At 31.6% G+C, this 14486-nt stretch overlaps 1 protein-coding gene across 1 annotated transcript; it reads left to right on the top strand.

Annotated features, from left to right (window-relative positions):
• Positions 1-305: 305 nt before the first annotated feature.
• LOC110110528 (thermospermine synthase ACAULIS5) lies at positions 306-7672 on the top strand. Its single transcript, XM_020842050.2, has 10 exons — positions 306-654; positions 811-877; positions 2019-2113; positions 2632-2734; positions 3950-4038; positions 4783-4939; positions 5096-5171; positions 6341-6399; positions 6498-6634; positions 7362-7672. Exons 1-10 carry the CDS (start codon positions 401-403, stop codon positions 7438-7440), a joined length of 1116 nt encoding a protein of 371 aa, XP_020697709.1. The 5' UTR covers positions 306-400; the 3' UTR covers positions 7441-7672.
• Positions 7673-14486: the final 6814 nt, after the last annotated feature.

Raw genomic sequence — 14486 nt, 5'->3', positions numbered from 1 at the left:
TGAACAAATGGGGGTCGACAGGCAACGCCCTCGGAACAAATAATTTTGGTTATAAGGATCTTTATGAAAAAAAAAAGTCTACACTTTTACTTATAAATTTGCCCCTCCTAAAAATTAAGACTGGTTCTGCCCATATATATATATATAAAGAGAGAGAGAAAAAATTTATCTAAAAATCTTCGAATTAATCAAATACAAACAAATAATTCGTGAATGTTAAAAGATTTTGTATGATTATTTTTTTATTTATCTACTTATATATGGCTCAACATTCTTATAAATATTAACCATCCAACATCACATGCACTACCATCCTGCACAACGAAAAAGCTAAGCAAATTGTCACACCCCTCTCTCCTCTCTCTACTACTTTTCCTGTGTGCTGCTTCCCTCCACTTATATGCTTCTTAGTTCTTGTTATCACTCTATAAGTAGACTGCCAGTTCTCCCAACATCTCCAGCATCTCTCTCTCTCTCTCTCTCTCTCTCTCTCTCTCTCTCTACTTTCTGTATACTTGTTATTTTGGAAGGAGGGATGGGCGAAGCAGCTGTGCAGGATGTCTACTTCATCAATGGAAGCTCTGAGAAGGAAAAGCAGAAGTGGTACGAGGAAGAAGTCGACGATGATCTTAAGCTGTGCTACTCTTTGAACAGGTGATCGTAAGGTTTTGAAGCATGGCTTCCAACAATATTATCTTTCTTTGAATTGATCAGCTCAGTAAATAGATCGTCGTATTTTTTAAATACTAAGTTATATAATGATTCTTTAGTTGAAGGAATCACTAAGTTTACTTCTTTGATTTTGGTTAGTGTTCTTCATAGAGGGACGAGCAAATACCAAGACATAGCTCTACTTGACACCAAGCATTTTGGGAAGGTTAATTGTATTTCATGACTCACTTTTCCATTGTGATTTGTTTTTGCAATGCATTAATAGGAGTGTCAATTAAAAATCATAATCAATAATCCAATCCTAATAACTTGAAAATTCGGGTGATTATTATTTGGGTCAATTTAATATTTGAAATTTTGAACCGATTCATTTTTTGATATTATTCATGTTAGTGCAAAAATTCAAACTAGGCTCGAAATTGGTCTGATTATTATTCAGGCTTAAGTTAAACGAGTCAAATTCTGATTAAACAAATCATATTTTTGAATTAAATGTCTTATCTAAGTTAAATGGTCATATTAACAAGAACAATATCATCATCAATATCATCATCAAGTCTTTATCCCATTATGTTGGGTCGATTACATGAATCTTTTTTTCCATTGTGCCTTGTTAAAAGTTTAATTCTCATTTAAATCTAATAAAAAAATATTATTTTTAATTATTATTATTATTTTAAGGGATTAACCCAAATTTGTTCACTAAAGTAGAGGTTACAACCAAGCTCCAGCAAAACCAAACAAAATTACAAGAAAAATACATCAAAAGAATAACAACCTCAACAAGGAGAAGTCGCTACAAAAGCTGCAATTGTGCCAAAAAACTCAGCAAAATAAAAACCAATCAGACTTAGGAAGTGCCATGAAGCTTTCTACAACCATCCGCAGCCAATCAAGGGCTATCTATTGAAATGTCATTTCTAATATTTTATAACGAAGTCTTTTTAGGTTTACCTTTATCTTTCTTAACATAAGTCAAATATAATATATCTACTTTCCTAATTGGGTCATTAGAAGGCCGTCATTTTATGTGACCAAACCGTCTAAGGCGTCTCTATCTAATCTTACTTCCACTGGAACTATTCAAACCTTTTCACGTATATGCTTATTTCATATCTTGTCATATTAATCTAAAAAAAATTATAATATATATAATAAGTACGTAGGTCGTATTTGTGTCAAATATTTTAGTTAGATCAATTTCAATCGGATCCAAACTCGACCCTTCAATCCGAATTGACACTTCTATCATTAACAATAGTTGTATTATAATATAATAATGATAATGACACTCTAACAAAACTATATTAAAATGATGATAATGATTTGTTTATGTCAATTTTCAGGCTCTATTGATTGATGGGAAAATGCAGAGCACAGAGATGGATGAGTTCATCTACCATGAATGCTTGATTCATCCTGCCTTATTATGCCACCCTAAGCAAGTTCTTCCTTGCTTTTTTTTTTTTCTTTTATCAACCTAATTTTCAGTGATAATTGTAATTTATTTATTCCAATAATTTTAAGAAGAACCTCAGAAATAATTATATTTTCGCAACCAATTGTTTTATTTAAAATTTACTTGATTTGATGTGTTTAAATTGCAATATAAATTAAATTTGGCACTAATTTTTTTATATTTTTTTCATAAAATTTTATTTAAAAAAATGAACTAATGAAATAAAATAATTTTATCGAGCACCATTAACATCTAAATTTATATATATATATATACCACCGAATTTTTATGTATTTATATATTTAACATCTAAATTTTTATATTTATTTATAAAATATTTAAATATTTAAGTTACATTAAAATATTATTAGTATTAATTTATTTAAAATATGTATTCTTTCTTATATAATTTAAATATTAAATTAGTCCTATTATTTGATTTAATATTTTCTATTACTTGTTAAGTATAGTTTTAATTAATAATGATTATATTATTGCAGGCCAAAAGCGGTTTTTATTATGGGAGGTGGGGAGGGGTCCGCCGCAAGAGAGGCACTCAAGCACAGAACCATTGAGAGAGTTGTAATGTGCGACATTGATGAGGTTATTTTCTTCAATTTTACTTGTTCTATCTTTACTAAAACGGATTTTTATTAGTTAAATAAATATAATTTTCAGGGACTTTGATAAAAAATTATTAGGTGGGAAATCATGCACCCTTTCTTTATTTTGAGAATCGACAAAATAAAAGTTTTGTCTTAGATTTCTTTTGGGACATTTTTCTTACTGCTTCTTAAAGCAGCTTTTTATTATCAAAATTTTAATTTTTGTATTAGAAAGCAGTTTTAAGAAATAGTAAGAAAGTTGCCCCAAACGAAGCCTTATAATTTTTGGGTGAATGCATTTAGTGAGATAGTAAAATAGTTAAAATGTTTATTCTATCAAGAAAAATAATCAAAATTGATAATTTCTCACCTTGAGCTCTTCCTTGGTCTGTCGCTGATTATTAAAATATTTTCATAGAAATTATATCAAGATGAACTTAAAAATCGTCCGATTTACAATCAGATTAGTCTAATACAAATTCTTTGTATGTAGCACTAATCTCAAAGCAAATCTAATGATTTCAAGCCCACCCTGATGCAAGTTATAAGAGAATACCAGGATCAAATATTTAGATTAAAAATAAGGGGGATTTATATGCATACTACTTTTTACATATATAATACGCAAAACATTAATATTATATATCTATCACCCTGGAACAAATTTGGATGCATGAAATAAAATATTAAAGTTTATAATGATATGAGTGGTAGGAATGAAATATGGGAGTTATATATTTGATATTAAATTTGTATATAAGTGGTAGGCATATAATATTAATGTTTTTGATGTTAAATATATAAATATCATAAAAATAAAGTTATATGAATGTTAATTCCCCTATAAAGTAAAATTAATCAACTAAAAGTTTAATTATACCTATTTAATAAATAAAAGATTAATAATAGTCAAAATATATTGAACCATTTTTTTATTTTTTTTATTGGAGTGTAAAGTATCAAATATTTTGTTTGCATAATAAATACAAAAACATTTAAAATTCTATAATTTAAGTGCATAGCGCACCATAGAATCCCCTTTGCCCAAAAGTAAGCTGACGTGCATTCCATCTTTTTGAAGACGTTAATTTCTTAATGTTTTTTACGACAATAATATCTGCCTTGAAAATATTATTTTTAATTTTATAAGTTTATGTTTATGAAAAATTTTTTATATTAAAAATTGTTAATTTAAAAAATGGGAGGTGTGCAGGTGGTGGTGGACTTCTGTCGGCGCCATCTGACTGCGAACAGCGAGGCCTTCGCCAATGAGAAGCTTTGCCTCGTCATCAATGATGCCAAGTGAGAAAATCCTCTTTCAACGCATCAAGATTTAGGCTAAGTTTGGGGATTAATTATTTCATGTGGACTATGAACGTCGTCTGGAGACCTGTCAGAATACACAACGTTACCTTTTGTTCGGTACTGCTCGGTGCCACTTGGTACCGTAGCTCGATACCATTGACATGGCACATTCTAGTCGGTCTCTGAACGGCATTCGGTGTCCAATCTCCTGACAAAATAATTTCTCATATTTGGGACAACTTTCAGATTGCTTTTTAAAATAATTTTTTAATTAAAATAAAAATTTTGTATTAAAAACTGATTTAGATAACAGTAAGAAAACGATCCCAAACAAAAATTTTGTGGGGCTTTTACCTGTATGTATTTAGGCTTCGTTTTCTAAAATAGCTTTTTTAATACAAAATTTCTTAAGAGCAATAAAAAAATGATTAAAAGTTGTCCCAAATGAAGCCTTAAGGTCTATCTATTTAGGGAGAAATTATTCTGTGCAGAGTTCAGATGGGAAGAACTGTTCGGACTATGAATGTACACACTGTGTACACACAATCAGGATAATTCTTCCTATATGTATTATATAATGTACTTGTTATTAGTAATATAAGATATTAAATGATTGGTAGTTATATTTTGAGCTTAATTAATTGGTTATTGTAAATATAAAATTTTAGCAATAAAAGTTTTGATTTTTCATATATTTAAGAATAATGGTGCTATAAATTAACATGGTTTTTTATATTTCAGGGCGGAATTGCAGAAGAGAGAAGAGAAATATGATATGATTGTGGGAGATCTGGCTGATCCTATGGAGGGAGGTCCATGCTATCAGCTCTACACTAAATCCTTCTACGAGAAAGTCCTCAAGCCCAAACTGCAGCACCATGGCATCTTTGTTACTCAAGTAATTTTCTTTATTATTAATTACTGTGCTAATTAATTATAATTAACAAGACATATTAATTAATGTTTATTTTCCTCTAATCAGACCTCTTTTTAATGTAATAATGTGTTCTTTTTATTTTATTTTGAGTTTTGTTTATATTTTGAATAAATGCAGGCTGGACCGGCTGGGGTTCTCACGCACAAAGTGGTCTTCTCATCAATATATAATACCTTACGGCATGTCTTTAAATGTGAGTCCTTAACTCCATGAAAAATGAAGAATGATAAACTCCTAAATAAAGTCACTTTTAAAATATTTTTTTATATCATATAATAGAATAAAAATCCCAACTCATAAGAATATATATATATATATATATACTTCGTTTGGGATAAATATATATCAATTTTTTTTCTTGCTTTTAAGATATTTTTGTATTAAAAAATAACATTACAAAGCAGTAAGCAGGGGCGGAACTATATATATAATATATTTTTTTAATATTTAATTATTTTTGTGTTGTATTTTTGCCCCCCCTCAAAGTTAAAGCCGGTTCCGCCCCTGGCAGTAAGAAAGCTGTCCCAAACAAAACTAAGGACCTTTTTGGAACAACTTTCTCGCCACTTTGTTTTGTAGACCGCAATCACAATTTTATTTGTCAATTTTATTTGTCAATTGTGTTTCTTGTTGTTTTCCATAAATTACATGTTGTCATAAGAAGATGCTTTTTTGTGTAAGATTTATGCTTTGTTTTGGGATTAATTATTTTGTGCAGACACCAGACGAGAGAACCGTCCGATTTTATCTTTGTGAATAGTAATAGCGTGTTGATTGTTCATTGAGACAAAACCGAATTGTTTTTCTCGTCTGCTGTCCGCACAGAATAATCTATCTTTTTTGAGGCAACCTCTTGCCACTATTTTTTTCACTGATCTAAAAAAAAATACTTGAAAGTAGTTTTAGATAACAATAAGAAAATTGTCTCAATTGAAGCCTTACTTTTGTGTGGCAACTGTAAGAACACTACTATCATATTCTTTCCAGAAAGAATATATTTATAACATTCACAACAACTTTCAAAAGATTTGTTTTCCCCACAATAATTTTACAATCACATTTACAAAATATTACAGTCATATCAAATAGACCCTAAGATATTGAATGCAAAAGTCTATGAATTCTCAATCATAAATAATAATAAAAAAATTCAAATAATTAAAGAAAGATAATTACAACCCATAACTTACTCTCTATGTCAATCAAATCAGTTGTCCAATATCTATTAGAATGCCCTCTATATACATATTTGCACAATTATGATATTCTTTATTTTAATTTTCACAAGTTCAAATCTAATTTAAATTACTTTATTTATTTCAATATTTACTAAAATGAAAATATTTACTCATATTGCCACAGATGTGATTGCCTATACAGCTCACGTGCCATCTTTTGTTGATACCTGGGGATGGGTAATGGTAAGTATACTGATTCTGTAATAATATTTCGGTTGACATTTGTAAAAGCAAGCTTATCACATTCTCTTGCTCGTCTTCTCTTTCTGCATTTGTTTAAGGCATCTGATCAGCCATTTGAGCTGAATGCTCAACTAATAAACGAAAGGATTGGTGAGAGGATAAATGGAGAGCTTCTTTATTTGAATGGAGAGTCGCTGGTGTCCTCCACCATCATGAACAAAAGTGTGCACCAATCGTAAGTATCCAAGGCTTTTCTTTTTTATTTTTTCTTCCACTACTTCTTTCTTTCTTTCTTTCTTTTTTATGAATATTTGAAAAAAAATAATAACAAAATTGATAGATGAAATCTTAGGTTTCATTTGGGATATTTTTTTTATTATTTTATATAGCATCTTTTTAGTACAAAAATTTTTTAAAAGTGATAAAAAAATAGTAGCGAAAAGCTGTCTCAAATTAAGCTTTAGTTATAAATGAATATTGATATGTATGTACATTATATGGATTTTATACTAAAATTAAGAATGAAAATTATGTGCATTTAATATAAATTGTTTTAAAATTATTTGATCTATTTAAAAAAGCATTATGAGTGAAAATTTCTGTCACAACAGCAAAATAGTCATAATTCACAACTTTTTAATCCTTGTTATAGGTGTAGATTTGCCACAGTTTTAACCGCCGCAAATACCCCATTATTTTGATTAATAAAACCATCGGAAATCACAACGTTTCGATTTTTCACCACAGTAGTTCAAAACAGCAGCAAAAGATCTTTGTTGTAGACACTAACTATGACGGTCTTGCAATAATTTTGGAACTTCTAAATTGTTTTTTTTTGGCAGTTAAAACCGCAGTTGTAGCATACTTCAAGGGCAAGCAAAGCCCTATTTTATTGTGAGATATATACTGATTATGTCTTGTTAACAACTGGTAATTTTGATTTTATTTTATGGCAATTTCAGGCTATTGAAAGAAACTCATGTCTACACTGAAGAGAATGCAAGATTTATTCATGGTCATGGGAGAGCTTGTTGTGCTTGACCTCTTTCTCCTCTCAAACAAAACAAAATGGCAGGCATCTAATAGGCTCTCTTTACATTCTCCATGCAAGGACCTATCAAAAAAGTTACCACAGAATGTCTTATCTTGACATTTTTTTGCCTTTTTTCTTACACAACTGTGTCTAAATGTGTTGGTTGTGAGTCTTCTAATTAATAATAGAAGCAAAGAACCCCAATAAATTGATGAGCAACCGGTTACTCTTTTTCTTCTTCTTCTTGGTCTCTTCTATTCATTTATGGCAACAATTTGGATTCATGCCGAGTAGGTCTATTATGGAAGCTATTTATTTATTGAGAGGGTTGATGGAGAAGTTTAGAGAGAATAAGTATGATCTACATATAATATTTATTGATTTAGAGAAAGCATACGTTTAAATTTCAAAAGAAGTGCTATGGAGAGTTCTAGAAAAGAAAGGGGTTAATAATGCTTATATTCAAGTCATTAAGGATATGTATGCAAGAGTTGTTACTTGTGTTCAAACACAATATGGTTTGACCAAGTATTTTCCTAATTTAGTTGGATTACATCAAGGATCAACCTTAAGCACCTTTATCTTTTTGCTTTAGTCGTAGATGTTTTTACTAGACATTTGCAAGAGAATGTTCCCTGGTGTATGCTTTTTACTTATGATATTCTTCTTGTATATAATACTAGAGAGGGAGTTGAAGGTAAACTCGAATTATTGAGGTCAACTTTAGAGTCTAAAGATTTTCATTTGAGTATATCTAAAATCGAATATATATTATGTAATTTTTTTAGTAATAGATCTAGTGGGGGTTTTGTGACTTTGAACGAGCAAGTCATGATTAATAAGTGTACTTATTTTAGAGATCTTATGTTTATTGTTCAGAGTGATAGAGAAATAGATTAGGATACTATTAGTAGAATTCAAGTTGGATGGTTGAAGTGGAGAAATGTTTTAGGTTTGTTGTGGGATATAGAAGTAACACTCAAACTTAAAGGAAAATATTTTTATAAGACAGTTATGAGACCTGCAATGCTTTATGGCGCAGAATGTTGACCATTAAAGAAGAAGCATAATATCAAGTTAAGTGTTGCTGATATGAGAATGTTCAGGTGGATGAGTGAATTTACTCTTAAAGATATGATACGAACAGGCATATCCGTGAAAAGGTTGGAGTAGCTCCAGTGACAAATAAGATTAGTGACTGCCTTAGATATTTTTTCTCCTATTGTTTTATTAAGATTTGTTTGGGAATTGTTAATGAAAAAAATATATTTATTCATATTTTCCAGGAAAAAAATATAATTATAAATTAGTTGCAATTGAATCAAACACCAAATGTAAATTGTGAAGTAAAATGTATTTTTAATTTCTCTAATTCTTTCAAATTAAACATGCATGCATAGGCTTCTGGTTTTTTGGATAAAAATGAGAAAGAGAAAATGGAAACTAAAAATGATGAAGGAATTAAAATGAAAAGTTTTTCTATCACTAGTTTAGTTAAGAAGAAATTGAATTTATTTCTTATTTTTTAAAATTTAAAGTTTTAACTTTTTTATTTTTTGGTGAAGTCTTAAAAGGGGACCAAAATCCTCTACTGCTCCCATAGCACATCAAAATGAAAAAAATACCTAATAATTGATGGACCCAAACTAGCATAAAAAAAATAATAAAAGAGACAAATAGTCAAACCCCAAAAAAATAACAGAAAAAATCTGCCCAAAATCTGTATATGACAGTAAGTTCAATGTAGAGAACCTTGCCAAAAATCTGGTGAGAAAACAGAAGTACCCCATTTTGATAGCTCAAATGCATTAACACAGTCTTTTACTTATTATAATGAGCCATTCATAAAATTTACATAAACAAAATTGATGATGTTTCATTGACACTCAATGACATATTATGAACACCCATCATCTTCATATTAACTTTTTTATATTTTGGTGAAGTCCTAAAAGGGGACCAAAATACTCTACTGCTCCCATAGCACATCAAAATGAAAAAAAAGACCTAATAATTGAAGGACTCCAAACTAGCATAAAAAAAATAAAAGAAAAGGTTGACAAATAGTCAAACCCCAAAAAAATAACAGAAAAAATCTGCCCAAAATCTGTATATGACAGTAAGTTCAATGTAGAGAACCTTGCCAAAAATCTGTTGAGAAAACAGAAGTAGCCCAGCCACTGGGGCTTCAACAACCAGCCACAAAAAATTCAAAGTGCACGCCAGCATCAACCTAAACTCGAGCTTCATTTGAGACGACTTTTTTTACTACTCCTTAAAGCAGTTTTCTACTAAAAAGCTATTTTAAGTAGCCGTAAGAAAGTCATCCCAGGGGCGGCTTTATTATCGCTTCTTAAAGCAGTTGTCTAGTAAGTTACTTAAAAAAACAGTAAAAAAATCGTCCAAAACGAACATCAGTCAGCACCCTAGTGTACCATCCAGTCCAACCAAAATCAATAACATCCTCAACAGACTTGCAAGCACAAATAATCTCACAAAAGCCAGAGCTGACAATTGTAGTTAGAACACCAAGAGAAATAAAGACAGATAGCGAGATCAAAATAAGCACCAACAGAATAAGGAGCAGCCAAGGAAGATTCTCGACCACCCAATGAAAATATGTTAGAATAATTTTCATCAATGAATTATTTATACAAATATTTAATGCTAAAAATCTCACTTTATTTATTTATATAGTTATAGGAAATCATAATCATCTTGATAGCTCAAATGCATTAACACAGTCTTTTACTTATTATAATGAGCCATTCACAAAATTTCCATGAATAAAATTGATGATGTTTCATTGACACTCAATGACATATTATGAAAACCCAAAATCTTCATATTAACATTTAAATTATTTTGCTTTTTTTTTTTTAATATGCTGGAGTAGCTTCATTGGAACTTGGAAGATAAGATTAGAGAGAGTCACCTTAGATGGTTTGGTCACATAAAACGGCGGTCTTCCGATGACCCACTTAGGAGAGTAGATGTATTAGAATTGACTTATGTTAAGAAAAAGATAGAGGCAAACCTAAAAATGATAAATTATTTTGTGCGGAGGCCGAATGCAGCTCTGCGTCCGGAGGCAAGCCATGTGCAGTCACGTCAGCGGTACCGAGCAGTACCGAGCCGCAATACACAACGAATGGGTGATGTGGCGCATTCTGATTGATCTTCGGACTGCATTTGATGTCCACACAGAATATTTAATCCCTAAAAAGACTAGTTAGAAAATATGAAAAATGATTTTTCTTTATTTGATTTAAATGAGAATGTTATTGTTAACTGGATAGAAAAGAGAAAAAAAAAAACTCATTTAGTTAATCTCACATAGTGAGATAAAAGATTAATGTTGTTGTTGTTATTATTGTAATAGACACATCAATCTTTTTTTTGTCTTTGCTTTGTTCATTTGCAAAATAAAAATCTAAATTAGTCAATCAGTCTTTGTACTTTCCATCAATCTTTTGGCCATTCAATCAATGAGCTATTATTTTGTTGTCAGCCAACCTTTTGCTTATAAGCACTTGAACATTTATTTTCTACCCACCTTGTTATAATATTTTTGACCTAACATTGATTAAAGAAGATTATGTCGCCTGATCATCAATGCATTATTGTCTCTTAAATTACAGCAAAAAGAATCAAGCCAATACTTCTTGAACTAATGAGCTACCTTCTTTGTTTCTGGCTTTGTTTTTAGTCACTTCAGCATTCATTTTTTTCACCCATCACTTCTTCTTAGTTTTTCTTACATTGCATTAGTTTAAATTTGGTTATCTCCTTATATGGAATTCTCAAGGCTAAAGACATTTCTTCTTTTGCTATCTAAGTTTGAACCAAAGCAATTCTTTTCTAGAAAATCAAAATATCAATCAAGTCAGTGAATTTCTTGTTATTTTTAATTACATAACATATTTATGTGTGATATTTTGATTTCAAACTAAGAAATTACACATGGTAGCAAGCATAGATGGACATGAGATTATGATGAAGTACTAACAAGATTGCACACAAAGATAATGGCTACTATTGTGTGCCGGACCATCCGCAGCTGTGTATAAATACTATTAATAAATCAAGTTTTTACAGCACTTTTTTTCATTAACTGCAGCGGTTTAAACACCTACTAAATTATTTATAACAGATCATGAACTGTTACAAATTTACTGCATTTGTGTTCGCCGAAAAAAACTTTTGCAACGATTTTATGAGTGTTGCTGTAAGAAAGCTTTAGCAATACTTTTAGCATGTGTTAAAATCGCTGCTAAGGGCATTTAGCATATGTTAAAATCGCTGCTAAAGGGCAACATATATATATATATAATGCCAAACAATTGATTCCTACAACTGATATCATATAAACATTACAACCCACAAGCATATGAGTGAACATATCTTACAAAATCTCCAACAAGTACAATTTTAAAGTATCATAAACATTTACATATTATGATGTAAAAATTAATTACAAAGGATATACACCAACATTTTAACTTTTTTGGCAAATTTTATTTGTATCAAATTTTTTTAAACATGAACGTAATAATTAGAAAACCACAGTGCTATGAGATTAGAACATCATTAAGAAAAAAATATTATCTAATAATTACAAAGAGAGACATTCCATTTCCTCAATTAAATAGGTCTCTTTATGATCTCAGGCTCTCCTTACAGCTCTTAGCATCAGCTTTTTCATATTGAAAGAAACAGCTAAAGAAGCAATAAAATCACAAAATACAAGAGTAGTACATTAGAGGCACAAAAATTGGGCCAAATATATGACAAAGTTTGTAAACTGCTGAGAAAATCAGGCTTTGCAATTCATCAATAAAAGCAAGATAATGGTAAAATGACTAAAATCAGAATTTCACTATTTTAATTTTATGTGGAATCAATAACATTACACTTGATGGAGCTTTAAAAGGGTTACCTAAACAAAGGGATTGTTATATCTATCAATTTTAGATTTCGTTTGGGACATCTTTTTCGCTATTTTTTAAAATAGCTTTTCAGTACAAAAATTTTGAGAATTAGAAATTTTTGTACTAGAAAGCTGTTTTAGAAAGCACCAAAAACACTATCCCAAATGAAGCCTTAGTAGTCCTTCAAAACGTTATTTTTTAAAATTCAAGCAAACAAATGGTTATTAGGTCATCTTATATATGTTGCAGATAAAATCAGAAAAGTTGGTGATCTGTAATATTTCAAATGGCAAGTATACAGGAGAAATTATTTTGTGCGGACATCAGACGGTCCAGAGATCAATCAGAATGAGCCACGTCACCCGGTACCGAGCACCTGAAACAAACAAAAAAGTGACGTGATGCGTTCTGGTTAGTCTCCGGACGAATCCGGTGTCTGCACATAATAATATTTTTTCCTAAAGGCTTTACAACTATTGACTTTTATTTTAACCACTGTGTATTAATTCTAAAACTTATATCCCATCCGCATCCCTATTATTCTATAAAGTAAATATGAGATAATCATAAAATGCAATAAGTAAATGAAAAAGAACACACCTTTGATATGTTGTATAGTGCTTCACAAGCATAGAAAAGAACACATCCTTTTGCTCCCGCTCTCTGAGGCGTCTCTCACGCTCGAGGTCTAGGGCTTGCTCCCGCTCTCTGGGGCGTCCCCCTGGCAGCGTCTGTCGCCGTTGCGTGTTCAGGAAAGTCTTTCTTTTCCTTCCTTTTGTGTTCTTGGCTCTTTTTTTGGTGTTGTTTTGTTTAGCGCCAAAGCGTCTATTGGATCCTGGTTTTTAGTTTGGTTCCAACTATTCGTGCTCTTTTGCTTAAGCTTTATCTGGTTCTCCATCTAATGTTTGTTTTCAGGAGCTTAAATCTTCTTCCTTCCACAGTCTGCCCTCTCTGTGGATCTCTGAGGATGAAATTTGGTTGCTTGCTGCTTTGTTCCAGTTTTTCCTTGTTAGTTTTTTTCCGTCCTGGCGGTCTAGTCTGGACTCCATCCGTATAATTTCTTTCAACCTGAAGCTTAACGCAGACTTTTTGGTTACTTTGCTCGATTCTACGAATATTTTGATTAAACTTACAAATGACCTAGATTATAGCTGGGTTTTCAAAGTCTCGTTAGTGTTGTTGTTGGATGCGGTGCTGATTGTTTGGGGGTTAATGGCGTGACATTGGACTCTGCTATAGCGTTTAGTGACTCTGTCGTTGTGGTGAAGAAGCCTGCTCCTTTGGTTACTTTTTCGGATCCGCATAAGAACATTGGCTATGATGGAATGAATGGAAATGCGAGTGAAAATCATTGCTGTCTTAATCTTATAACTAGCCATTCTTGTGAGGTTGAGACAGCTGATTCAGGTGATTTATCGGATGTTTTACCTGGTGAGGATCTCCCTGGTTCTCCTTCCCACGCGTTGGTTGTTTCTGATGGTGTCGTTCCTTTGGAGCTTGTGGCACGGGAGGTTATTAGTGTGGCTCCTTTTATTGTTGAGTCGAATGTCTCTCCTTTTGTTAATGTCCTTATGGGGAATGTGGGGTATGTTGATATTTCTATTTCCATGATGTCTAATACATATTTGAAAGCTTACCTATCCCGCCCGTTGAATAACTCTGTTTTGCTTCAAGTGGATTGGTTGGTGTTGGATGAGGACCTTCCCTCTTGTCCATTGGGGGAGGATGATGATTTTGCTGACCATGCTTATGATGTTAAGTTTTGTTCTAGTGGTGAAGGTAAAAGACAGAACATTAAATCTAAGAAGAAGTAGGCTTTGGCGTTTCTTTGTGCTTTCGCTGCAGCGGGCTTTTTGGTTTTTTAGGATGATGATGAGGCGGCCCCTTGCTTTTCGCCATTTTGGTCTAGGCTTGTTGGCAACATTGGTGGTGTGCCTTATGCTTGGTGGTGTGGGTTGTTGCTGAGTGGCTGCTACCAATGGATGGTTCGTGCATGACTGAGGGTTGTTGGCAGGGGTTTGCCACCCTGCGTTCTCTGTTAGATTGTTGATTCATTTATTGCATCCTTTTCTATATGGTTCATCTAGGTTGCTATATTTTTTCTTATTTTGATATTTTTTGGT

The sequence above is a fragment of the Dendrobium catenatum genome, unplaced genomic scaffold, assembly GCF_001605985.2.
Source record: "Dendrobium catenatum unplaced genomic scaffold, ASM160598v2 fragScaff_scaffold_898, whole genome shotgun sequence".
In the NCBI taxonomy this organism is placed as follows: domain Eukaryota; kingdom Viridiplantae; phylum Streptophyta; class Magnoliopsida; order Asparagales; family Orchidaceae; genus Dendrobium; species Dendrobium catenatum.
Note: the sequence above shows the minus strand (reverse complement) of the source record. Positions and strands in the feature narration are given on the sequence as shown.

Coding starts and splice junctions, on each gene's coding strand:
- LOC110110528 (XM_020842050.2), top strand. CDS start 401: ATGCTTCTTAGTTCTTGTTATCACTCTATAAGTAGACTGCCAGTTCTC. Junction 655..810: donor CTGTGCTACTCTTTGAACAG/GTGATCGTAAGG, acceptor GATTTTGGTTAG/TGTTCTTCATAGAGGGACGA. Junction 6,635..7,361: donor AACAAAAGTGTGCACCAATC/GTAAGTATCCAA, acceptor TGGCAATTTCAG/GCTATTGAAAGAAACTCATG.